The sequence below is a fragment of the Oncorhynchus gorbuscha genome, linkage group LG01 (assembly GCF_021184085.1).
Source record: "Oncorhynchus gorbuscha isolate QuinsamMale2020 ecotype Even-year linkage group LG01, OgorEven_v1.0, whole genome shotgun sequence".
NCBI classification, from domain to species: Eukaryota; Metazoa; Chordata; class Actinopteri; order Salmoniformes; family Salmonidae; genus Oncorhynchus; species Oncorhynchus gorbuscha.
Window position 1 is genome coordinate 82,391,235 of NC_060173.1, and position 12,976 is coordinate 82,404,210.

Genomic DNA, 12,976 nt, shown 5'->3' on the forward strand with positions numbered 1-12,976 from the left:
TAAATCTTCCTGTGAGTTACTTGTTTCCTTATCCATGTCAAAGCATGTAAGTTAAATTATGATCACTTCTCTTACCAAAATATTTCAGCTCTGCAAGGGTTTAAAGTAACATTTAGTGTCATTCAAACATATCTATTTATTTTTTCAAAAACGCTAATTTGAAACTCCATAGCAGTTTTGATGGAAAAGACAGCTATCTAATAACTAGGTTCACTTCTTCAGCTTGTTGACTCCCTGTTTGGAATGACAGGGTTTGGGAGAAGGACAGGACACTTCGCCAACTGTCTATGACCGTCAACGACCCTACCATCGAGGGAATTCCTGCCCTGAGATGGGCTGTGCTATGGATACCAGCTTAGGGGGGCACGTTCAAACTCACTTCCCCACCTCCTTGCCTTTCTTTCTTCTTTTCATCCACCCTTCTTTTTTATTTCCTCTCTCTTACTCTTTCCTGTCTCTCTTTCCTCTTCCCACTCCTTTTCATTCCTCTCTTTTTTTGTGTGTGATAAGGATGAAGAATTCATTGGCTCTCTTACAAAACTATCAGTTAGCCACCACCAGTGGATTCTCCTAAAAGCATGTCTGTCAAAAATCTTTGGGAATTTCACATAAATGTTCCAATAGTTGGTACAATCCCGGGGTTGGCCTCCTCTTATTGTCAGAGTTCAGTGTTCAGTGGCCCTTTATTGAAACTCCATGTGGGGGCTCCATTGTACTCACGTGATCAAAAGAAAGAGAGAGAGTGTGTGAGAGTGTGTGAGCGAGACAGAGAGAGTCTGAGAGAGGAACTGAGAGACGGAGACAGAGGGTGAGAGAGGGAGATGAAGGGAGTAGAGGCTGCCTCTGTGTGGATGTGGGGTCAGGCCAGACTGAGTGGAAGGAGATGAGATAGGTCAAGGGTGAGACGCCCCTGCCTGCTTGCGTTTTGTGAGCTGAACAATCATAGCCTTGCGGGAGAAAACATGCATGGAGGGGGTGGGCGGTTTGGGAGAGTGAGGAGACAAGAATGGGGTTATTGGAGAAAGGGCGGGGTTGGAGCGCGAGGGATGTTCCAGCAACAGAGGGCACACCCACACATGCACACACACTTCCCATAGTAGCAGATGGGACCTGTCACAGTGACCCCACTGTGTGTCTTGTTAACATCTCACCCAAACACATGTTGTCCCATATGAGAGACGCTGTGTTAAGTAGGTTATTATCTCAGTTGAATGGATGGATTGGATGGGATCACTACTGATAAGGCTTGAGTTTCAATCTAATGTTCAAGGGAGTTCACACGCACATTCACTCACTCACTCACTCTCTCTCTCTCTCTCTCTCTCTCTCTCTCTCTCTCTCTCTCTCTCTCTCTCTCTCTCTCTCTCTCTCTCTCTCTCTCACACACACACACCCTACTTGAAGGGCATAAGATAATATGGATCTGCACAGGGTTATGTTCATAATGTTATCAAGCTCTAGAGTCTTGTTACAAGACACTATCTGAAAACCTTTTCATTCCTCCTTGTAATGCACTTTTGCAGTGGGCTCTAAGGATGAATTCATTGCCCAGACACACCAACAAAGTTAGTCGGTGCCAATACCAAATGAAATAAATCCCCAAATGAAATTAACTCCACAGAGTTTGTTAAGTGGGTAAAAAAAGCTTGACAGCAGGTTTGCTGAACACATCCCAGGTAGCACATTTTGTTCCTTGAGAATTGAAATGTTTGGTTTCCCATTGGTTCAAGAAGCAAAACGTTTCCAGACCGGTAGTTTTTTTAGAAAACGTTCTGAGAATGGTAGTGAACATTTTGCCTGTTCTGGGAACATACCATTTGTAGGTTACATGGAGTTTCTGAGAATGTTTTACTATGGTTCACGGAAAGTTTTCCTGGGATATTTTATTAACTTTCTGAGAACGTAGGTTATTTTGAGGTTTTTAATCAAAGCACAGATAGGGACAGAAGTAAATGAATTTGCTTAGTCATTAATCAAGCAAACACATGTATTTTGTATTGTGGCACGGCATCATTGAGATTCGAAGCTATGATTCAAAGCTATGATCTTCTTTTCTCTATCCATTGGAGTCCCCTGCGCCACCAGGATGGAGCTAGCATGCCATGTTTGTTTTTTTACTCCTACCAAGCTGTTCATTTTAGTCTATTCAAACAGACCCAATTTCAAAGGAAACAAGCACTCATTAAGAACAGGTGTGGTCAAATAGTGGATGCGGCCAAAATACAAAGCAGTTTTCCTATGCTGAGAACAGAATGTACAGTAATGTTTTTCTTTGAACGTTACTAATGTTTGCTTGTGATTTTGATCAAAAGTTGCCTTAATGTTCTGAGAACATGACTTTAAATAGAACTATGAGGAAACCTGCAGCAAACTTTATTGTGAAGTCTTGAAATTCCCACAGGAGAACATTGTTTAAAAAAAATTTCTCTGAACTATTTGTGAACATTCCCAATGTCAAACCAGTTGGAGAACGTTCCTAGAGCATTACCAAACTACATTGTGTGTAGCCATATATACCACAGACTTGCTGAAGTGTGTGTGTGGTAAATAGAAGCAAATAAAGGGTTATGAAATGATAGGCAAAACAGCTTTACAGATCGACAGCACCCAAAGGAAACATTTCTCAAACTATATTTAGGATTTTCTTCTTCCAATGTTAATACAGTCCTAAAATGTTTTGCATATCAGCAGTCAAGTTTTCAAGATATTGGATTTGAAGCAAAGTGTCACTTGCCACATCATCATGATGATACAAAATGTATCATATGATGCAAAACAAATGTGCACTTTCGTGGAAAAAAAGGTGCTAAGTAGAACCACGTAGGTTCTTCAGTTTGTCTACATAGGTGAACCCTTTTTGGTGCTGGGTAGAATCCTTTTCAGAGGGTTCTATTTAGAACCCTCTATGAAGGGTTCTACCAAGAACCATATTATCATCCAAAGGTTCTTCCTAGAACCGTCTATGAAGGTTTCTACCAAGAACCCTTTTATATTTGGAGGGTTCTTCCTAGAACCCTCTATGAGCAGTTCCAATTATTTATGACAATACGTTACATATAGCAGAGCCTTTCTTTGAAGGCCTAGTTATAGCCTAACACTGTGGCGTTGCAAAACTCCTGGATTACAGGTCACGTCAGTGCTGCAAGTTACATTATGCTGGCTTGCAAAGTGATGTGTAATTCCTATTGGAGCCCGACAGAGTTAAGAATCCAACAAGTGGAATTGTTACTCACCTGCTACCTGGATTCAGAATGACTGTGGGGTAGGAAAAATTGAATACTGAGACTACCTTAATCATCTAAACTAGAACAACCATCTCAGTAATGGTTCCAACAAATCCAATTGCTAACAGATTGGGTTAGTTTAGAAAACTGTATTTTATTTATCTTCCTGTAGCATAAAATTCATCAACCAATCAATGTACATGCCAAAACACAGATATTACAGTAAAAACAAACTATTCTTAAAATCTCACTGCAATAGAGCATGCTGGGAAACATTCTATACAGTATGGTTCTATTTAGAACCGTTCTTGCCTTCCAAAGAATCATTCTTCCCTTCCAAAAAGGGTTCTTCAGATCAAAATGGTTATTGGTATGACCCTATCGCTCTGCTAAGAACCCTTCTGGAGTGTGTGTGTACTTTGCATAGGGTTGTAAACTAATGAGGTGAGGGATTTATCCTCACATGCAGCTCGGACTGAAATCAGCCGGTTTCCTCGGTATATGTGTATCAGTGTGTGTGTGAGAGATGGGGCAGCGCTTTTAGCGTCGAATGCAGCGCTTTTAGCGTCAAGGATGAAAAAAAGCTTCTCGAAGTGACCTTATTCAGCAGGAATGTCTCAGAGTTGTAGTTGGAAAAGCGGCCCTATTGGGGGGTCAATGTACAGATTTGGAGCTTATTGAGGAGGATGTGAGCGCCGCTCGCTATCCTTGTGTCAGACAGGTATTCCCTTTCATTGTAGTTGCTTTTGCCTTTCCTTTCATAGTTTCCTCCATCTGGATTGGTGTGATTGACCTTTGACCTGGACAGGTGAATAATACATTCCCAGCAGGCATTCACCATACTGCTCTCACCTATCATGATTTTTGATCAGTGCAGTTCAGAGTTATCCAACTTCAGTCTTCAGTGATATTGCGCTGTGCAAGTTTTTATCCCAGTTCATCACTAACACACCCGATTAAAAAAATCTGAGCCACCATAAGCTGAACCAGGTGTGGTACTGGAGGGCTGGAACAAAAGCCTGCACACCCAGTAGCTCTCAATGACCCTTGAATAAGTTGGTGAATCATGGCGTATATGAAGAGGAGATGAGGAATGGATTCCATTTATACCTACTGAAACGCACCCTTGCTCTTCCCAGAGTGCTGTAGCCCTGCTTTAAGCCCTATCAGCCCATTGGGAGCCACGCCCCCAAACCACGCTCCCCACTCCCTCAGAGTTAGGGGTCTCCATTGTGTGTATGTGCGTGTGTGTATGAGTGGCTTGGAGGGATGGGACCCTGTTCCCAGGAGCTTAGCGTCTCAGCAAGGGGGCTGTGTGTACACTGGCCTTGTCCCCTGGGGGTCCAATGATGCCTGTTTCAAGCCGCCTGCCTTTGTGTCAGTCTAGCAGAGAGAAAAGGGAGGCGATGGAAAGAGCCACGGTAGGACCAGGGGCATTTGCATGGTTGGCATCACTTTGAACTATAATCCAGAGACCTCGTCTCTTGTGAATGTGAACGTACCCCCACGATTACCGTACACCCCCCCACCCCTCTCATCTCTTCCCTCCAAATCCATAGCGCCATGTATCCCAGAATCCGCCACTTTCCTCCCGCTACAAACAATAAACAAACTCTGCAAGCAGTGGCGGCCCTCTTAATGAACGGAACCAATTAGGGTCGGGCCCCATGAAGGGAGCTCCCCTATATTGTTTTGTGCCGTTTATTTACATAGTATTTGGAGTAAACAATGGAGGCCAGGCCTCAGATGGGTGCGAAGCAGAGGAGGGCTTGTTTGTTTGGTTTCTAAAAGAGGATGAGCACTTATGGCTCCAGTCCAAATTGCTAATGGGAATTAAACCATGAGGTATTGTGCTGAGATCTGAGTGCCCCCCTCTCCTACACTCACCACCCAAAGGTGGGGAGACAAGTGACTGACATTGGAGGCCAGGCAGGAGGGATGAAGTATTTAAAAAGTGTTTTGCTGGAGTCTCTTCCATTCTGTTGCACAGCCTGATGAATAGGGGGGAGAACACTAGAAGTCTGTTTTATTTGGGGGTCAGCTCCTCTCTCTGAGAGGGCCAAAGAGGATGGTACTCCCTGGCCTGAATAGACTGAGATTGAGACATTTTTAATGTCTGGCGTGTGTCCCTCACATTGTCTCCCTCTCTGTCTGCAGCGTGAAAGAAACGAAACTACACAGTTACATTCCTGTAGTAGGCTGCAGAGCCCATGTGCGGAGAGGGACTTTCAGGCAGTTGATTTGCTATTCTGTAATGTATGTTCAAATGGGAAAATTACATGTCAGATAGATTATGTGTAAATGATTGAATAGATGTTACCCTGTGTATATGCATGATAACATAGTTGTTTTTGTTTACATTTTGTCTTGAGCCCTCTTCTTCTCATGAGGTGGGAACAGCTTACTGTACATCTCTTGTAATGAACCAAAATTACACTGTTGATGAGAGCCCTCATAGGAGATCCCAGGACCCATGCTTCTATAGTAACCCTGTCAACTGACTAACCAGGTGGCCAAGAGGTGTGCGTGTGTGTTGGCATGCGTGAGTGTGCGGTTAAAAATTCAGCCCCCCACATTGTTTGGGTAAAAAACATTATTAGTATTTTTTCTCCCCAATTTCATGGTATCCAATTGGTAATTACAGTCTTGTCTCATCATTGCAACTCCCGTACGGACGTGGGAGAGTCGAAGGTCGAGAGCTGTGAGTCCTCTGAAACACAACCCAACCAAGCCACACTGCTTCCTGACACAATGCCCACTTAACCCGGAAGCCAGCTGCACCAATGTGTCGGAGGAAACACTGTGCACCTCGCGACCGTGTCAGCATGCACTGCGCCGGGCCCAACGCAGGAGTCAGTAGTGCGCGATGGGACAAGGACATCCCTGACAGCCAAACCCTCCCCTAACCCGTACGACGCTGGGCCAATTGTGCGCCGCCCCATGGTTCTCCCTGGCGTGGTCGGCTGCGACAGAGCTTGGACTCGAACCCAGAATCTCTAGTGGCACAGCTAGCACTGCATTGCAGTGCCTTTAGACCATTTTAGACCATTTGAGAAGCAGAGTCATTGCGCATGTTGCCTGTAATCCATGGCTTCTGGTTGGAGTATGTACGTACAGTAACTGTGGGGACGACGTCATCGATGTACTTATTGATGAAGCCAGTGACTGATGTGGTGTACTCCTCAATGCCATCGGAAGAATCTCAGAATATATTGCAGTCTGTGCTAGAAAAACAGTCATGTAGCTTAGCATCTGCTTCATCTGACCATGTTTTAATTGACAGAGTCACTGGTCCTCCCTGCTTTAGTTTTTGCTTGTAAGCAGGAATCAGGATGGAATTATGGTCATATTTTCCAAATGGAGGGTGATGGAGAGGTTTGTACGCGTCTCTGTGTGGAGTAAAGCTGGTCTACAATTGTTTTCCCTCTGTCATGGTCATTTGACTGATAGTTTGCTTCTGATTAGAGGGAGAATACACTATTTGTTGCCCATCATGGGAACCAGACCTTGTGCTTTCCTGTAGGCTGCACAGACATCCATAAATCTACCTCTCTGCTAAGTGGGGGAGTTAGCAAGGTAGACTGTTGGGGAAGAGAGGATGGTAAGAGGGGAGGAAGAGAGCGAGTGTTATGCAGGTGAATGAGGACCCAAAAGCGACTTGGCGAAAACAGAGTCTTTATTCCAGTAAAGGAAATAGGCAATACTCCTAGACAAATCAGAGCAGAAAACAAAACATAAAAAACTAATTCCACTCGTAGTGACGAGGACAGACTGGAGACTCGACCATAAACTGTAGGTTGCCTCGGGAAGGCACCGACCGTAGCAGACTCTGACACCTGCTCACACGCAGCATCTGAGGGAAACAAGACACAGCACGGCGAACAATATACAAGGATCCGACAGGACAGAAACGGAAGACAAGGGGAGAAATAGGGACTCTAATCAGAGGGCAAGATACGGAACAGGTGTGAAAAGATTAGATGATTGATTAGGGGAATAGGAACAGCTGGGAGCAGGAACGGAACGATAGAGAGAAGAGAGAGAGGGAGGGAGAGAGAAAAAAGGGAACGAACCTAAAAAGACCAGCAGTGGGAAACGAACAGAAGGGAAAGCATAATGAGAAGACAATATAAGACAAAACATGACAGCGAGAGAGAAATAAAGAGAAAGAGAGACTGACAGAGACAAAGAAAGTGAGAGATGTCCAGAAATAACAAAAGAGAAAGTAAGTTGAAATAAAGCGAGCGAGTGAAAGAGGTTCTAAGGGATCAAGACAAAAAGAGAAAGTACTGTACAGTCCGTTCTAAAATGTATTAAATGTATTTTTTCCCCTCATCAATTTATATCCAATACCCGATAATATCAAAGCAAAATCAGGTTTTTAGATTTTTTTTTGCTAATTTATAAAAAAAGAATCACCTCCCCGACCAAGGCTCTTCTCCCTCAATTGCTCAGTTTGGCTGGGCGGCCAGCTCTAGGCAGAGTCTTGGTGGTTCCAAATGTATACCCTTTAAGAATGATTGAGGCCACTGTGTTCTTGGGGATCTTAAATGCTGCATACATTTTTTTTGCTACCCTTCCCCAGATCTAGGCCTCGACACAATCATGTCTCAGAGCTATACGGACAATTCATTCGACCTCATGGCTTAGTTTTTCTCTGACATGCACTGTCAATTGTGGGACCTTATATAGACATGTATGTGTCTTTCCAAATCATGTCCAATCAATTTAATTGAACACAGGTGGACGCCAATCAAGTTGTAGAAACATCTCAAGGATGATCAATGGAAACAAGATGCACCTGAGCTCAATTTCGAGTCTCATGGCAAAGGGTCTGAATAGTTATGTAAATAAGGCATTTCTGTTTTGGAATTTAATACATTTGCAAACATTTCTAAAAACCTGTTTTCACTTTGTCATTCTGGGGTATTGTGTGTAGATTGCAGAGGATTTTTTTCTCTCAATTTGATCCATTTTAGAATAAGGCTGTAATGTAACAAAATGTGGAAAAAGTCAAAGTGTCTGAATACTTTCCAAAGGCACTATGAATATACAATAAATAGACAGAGTGGGAGAGCCAGCTAGAGTCAGCTGAAGTGCTTACCTCTAACTCTGGCCTGCAACGTCTATGCCTTACTGCATTCCATCCACCGACTCATTGGGATTGATGGCCAAAGGAGGTACATAACGTCATTACTGGTATGGCTGCAGTGTCTGGTCTGGGATTTCTCTCTCGGTGGTACACCGCAGCTCCATTCCATTCTCCTGCCATCTAAAGTCTCTCTCTAAAGTTGCTCAATGTGCCAACCACATGGCCTTTTGAGCCCTGTCCAGCGAGCGCACACACACTGCCTTAATGGAAATTTGATGGATATTATAAAGCCATTCCGGCCTGCATTTCCTGCCTTGAAAAGCGTTCAGTAACCCTCATAAAGAATATGGTTAAGAATCAGGCAGCTGTGCATGCATGCGCGCGCGCGCGCACACACACACACACACACACACACACACACACACACACACACACACACACACACACACACACACACACACACACACACACACACACACACACACACACACACACACACACACACAACACCATATAAAAATGGTGTAGGCTATAGAATCTGGTCTGTTTTACATCTGTGCTTCCCCATAATGCATTGTGAGTCGACTCGGTCCCCAGGTCTCTTTGTTATACATTCTTTCCTCCTTGTTTACGTGTTAGTCTTGATTCACTTTTCAGACAGGTGACGTATATGCAGCAAATCTCCTTGTGTGGCCATGTGTGATTCTTTCACTTCTAAAGTACTTTTGTTATATGAGCTCAATATTGCTATGTTGGGCCCACAGACAGTGTGTTAGTGGGGCCCAATATCCCACCGAGCCGAATCCCAGAAAAGCCCAAAATGGGGACCAGCTGAGAAAATACACAGAGGAAGTGATGTCACCGGTCCAAATCCCCCAAAGTCGTCCATTACGGGGTGACGCTGACCACAAAGAGGGAACATGACACAGGTTTCACAGCGAGATGGTTGTCCTTCGCTTTGACATTTCTCTTACACTGACCCCCGCCAACGAGCTCAGTTTAGAAGGAAGACAGGAAAAAGGGAGAACAGTTGAGATGTAATTATAGGAGAAGGAAAACACATGCCGGCTGGAGACGGGGGTCATTTCAGAGGAGGCTACGCTATGGACGCTGTCAGATAGGAATTATCTCAGAGGGCTTGCATAACACACCTCCAGCAGTAGCCTTAGAAAAGAAGGGGGGGACGGAGGGGCATGGGGTGACGTGGTTGTTCTTGTTTCTCGGAGTAGAGAAAGTGGGAACTGCTTCTTTGTAGAGGGCAGCTGGAGTGTACCATTTCTACAGTTGTTGGGCCAAATGCTAACATTTCTGCACTTTTGCGCAAATCTTCAGTCTGTGACATGATTCGGTGTGGTTCTGTGCGTTCATCTCAAGTTAGGGCAAATAAGACTTCTCCTACCGCTAAAGTCTATTTGATTAATATTATGTTCATTATCTTTGCATATTAACTAAGTATACTGTAGTGGACTATCCTTATAGATGCACAGCTTTTAATTTATACTGACAGACAATTTGTTTTATTCCTAGTTTGGTTGATTGTTCCATTTTCAAATGACTTTATCCACAGAAAACCCTTACGTATACCGTGGCTTATGCACAAATTGAACCCACAGTCTTTGTATTGACACCACCATGACCCGATCAACTGAGCCATCTGCAATTGACCACTAACCCTCTCCTCTTTATCTGTTCCATTTGCAGCCTGAAGAGTTCGAGGCGCTTCACTCACACACCTTCCGGGCGAAGACATTCAAGAAAAGCAAGCACTGTGGGGTGTGCAAACAGACCGTCAGCCAGGAGGGGCTCATCTGCAGAGGTTAGTCCTGACCTTGCCTGAGTGTTACCACGGTAACCATGGTCATCAAAGGGTCATTTGGGGTCTCCCAAAGTCACCGTTGTGGTCACTCTGTAATTACATTAAAGCAGCTCAGGGGATGTCAAGGGTTGGCAGGTTTTCAATTCACTCAATGATAGTTTGCTAATCAGGCTTTTAACTAATTTCATTGATTAGATTGATATAGGTAACTGTCAAAATAAAGGAAACACTTGAAGTAAATGAGGGATACAAAATATATTGAAAGCAGATGCTTCCACACAGGTGTGTTTCCTGAGTTAATTAAGTAATTAAAACAGCCCATAATGCTTAGGGTCATGTATAAAAGTTGCCCATTATTTGGGCCACCATGGCTAAAAGAAGAGATCTCTTTGACTTTGAAAAAGGGGTCTTAAAGGAGCATAGGGGGTTAAAAGCGTTGCGTGAGTCTCTCTGTCACTAGAGATCAACCCAATGGAATAATTATGGGAATTTCTGGAGTTTTCCACAACCATCAACAAAAGAACAAATGATGGAATTTCTTGTGCAAGAATGGTGTTGCATTCCTCTAATAAAGTTCCAGACACTTGTAGAATCTATGTCAAGGCTCATTGACGCTGTTCTGGCTCATGGTGGCCCAACACCCTATTAAGATACTTTATGTTGATGTTTCCTTTATTTTGACAGTTACCTGTAGTTTGTTTAGTAAGCAAATTGAGTGCTGGCTGGGTACTGAGTATTGAGCATTTGAAGTGGCGAAGTTTTTGAGTGAATTAGAGATTTTTTAAAAACTATGTAAAGAGAAAATATAAGCAATATAATAATATAGCTCTGTGAATCATCAACAGTAGATAGCCCTATATTCACTGCGTTGGCAAACCTACAGGCTAGACAGTAGACACACTGGGCTTGGCTGGCCACTGCTACTTGGCTAGTGGAAATGTCTGCTTCTGCTGATAGTGCTGCATCGGTATGCTGGCAGGTTCTTTGGCCTAGTATCCAGAAGGGAAAGATTTGGCTTGCCTATTTCCCTTCCTCCTGGCACGGTATGGATATTTTATTCACAGTAAAGTGAAACAGAGGCATTCTCTTGGCTTAGTGTTTAACTCTGAGAGGACCTAGTATACAATAAGCATGCATTTTTGTTATTACCTTGTAGTTGCACTGTCCTCTTGGAAAGCAGACATTTATACATAATCGTGTGGCTGGCTGCTCCCCACAAAAAAATACTACATTACTAGTAACTACATTATGTCCTTTTGAAAGATTGTTGTTTTTCTGGTAACTGTATTGTAGTCTCTTCCCATTATATTACCATGATTTATTATCCTCCTGAAATGGGCGTCTCTTATATATATATATATATATATATATATATATATATTTTTTTTTTTTTTTTACAGTCCTCTATGCTGGGTCCTGTGGGTGTTGCAGCTGTCTGTCCCTGCTCTCCCAAAGGGATGGCCTGTTAGGGTAGCCAGAATGCATAGGATCAAACATTTCCCCATGGACCACAATCGCTTCACTATCACATGGGTCAACCTCTTAGCCACTTATTCTGATGTGTTTCTGTGTGCGCTACTTTTTTCCCCTCTTATTGTGCATGTCTGTGCATACTTTTTCTTTGTGTGTCATTGTAGTGAGCAAATGTGTATCTGGCCTTACTTGAAGCAAGAGCCCTTGACTCCTGCTGAGAGGCTTATCATGACACTTCAGCACCACCGTTCCAGAGGATGTCTCCCCTGTCAGTCAGCCTGTATACTATCTACAGTATACAGAGTCTTGGTGGTTAGATAGATAGAATGTAACAGAGGATAGCTCCCCTGTCAGTCAGCCTGTATACTGTAGATAGATGGTCACAGAGGATAGCTCCCCTGTCAGTCAGCCTGTATACTATCTACAGTATACAGAGTCTTGGTGGTTAGATAGATAGAATGTAACAGAGGATAGCTCCCCTGTCAGTCAGCCTGTATACTGTAGATAGATGGTCACAGAGGATAGCTCCCCTGTCAGTCAGCCTGTATACTGTAGATAGATGGTCACAGAGGATAGCTCCCCTGTCAGTCAGCCTGTATACTGTAGATAGATGATCACAGAGGATAGCTCCCCTGTCAGTCAGCCTGTATACTGTAGATAGAATGTAACAGAGGATAGCTCCCCTGTCAGTCAGCCTGTATACTGTAGATAGAATGTAACAGAGGATAGCTCCCCTGTCAGTCAGCCTGTATACTGTAGATAGATGGTCACAGAGGATAGCTCCCCTGTCAGTCAGCCTGTATACTGTAGATAGAATGTAACAGAGGATAGCTCCCCTGTCAGTCAGCCTGTATAGATAGAATGTAACAGAGGATAGCTCCCCTGTCAGTCAGCCTGTATAGATAGAATGTAACAGAGGATAGCTCCCCTGTCAGTCAGCCTGTATAGATAGAATGTAACAGAGGATAGCTCCCCTGTCAGTCAGCCTGTATAGATAGAATGTAACAGAGGATAGCTCCCCTGTCAGTCAGCCTGTATAGATAGAATGTAACAGAGGCTAGCTCCCCTGTCAGTCAGCCTGTATACTGTAGATAGAATGTAACAGAGGATAGCTCCCCTGTCAGTCAGCCTGTATACTGTAGATAGAATGTAACAGAGGATAGCTCCCCTGTCAGTCAGCCTGTATAGATAGAATGTAACAGAGGATAGCTCCCCTGTCAGTCAGCCTGTATAGATAGAATGTAACAGAGGATAGCTCCCCTGTCAGTCAGCCTGTATAGATAGAATGTAACAGAGGATAGCTCCCCTGTCAGTCAGCCTGTATAGATAGAATGTAACAGAGGATAGCTCCCCTGTCAGTCAGCCTGTATA

At 43.7% G+C, this 12,976-nt stretch overlaps 1 protein-coding gene across 7 annotated transcripts in view; it reads left to right on the forward strand.

Moving 5' to 3' along the window:
- LOC124043712 (tensin-1-like) overlaps positions 1-12,976 on the forward strand; it is a 307,339-nt gene that overhangs the window by 100,249 nt on the left and 194,114 nt on the right. For all 7 annotated transcript variants that reach the window (XM_046362593.1, XM_046362636.1, XM_046362621.1 and 4 more), the window contains exon 2: positions 10,018-10,132. In XM_046362593.1, coding sequence (XP_046218549.1) covers positions 10,018-10,132 — 115 coding nt within the window. The remainder of the gene's footprint in view (positions 1-10,017; positions 10,133-12,976) is intronic.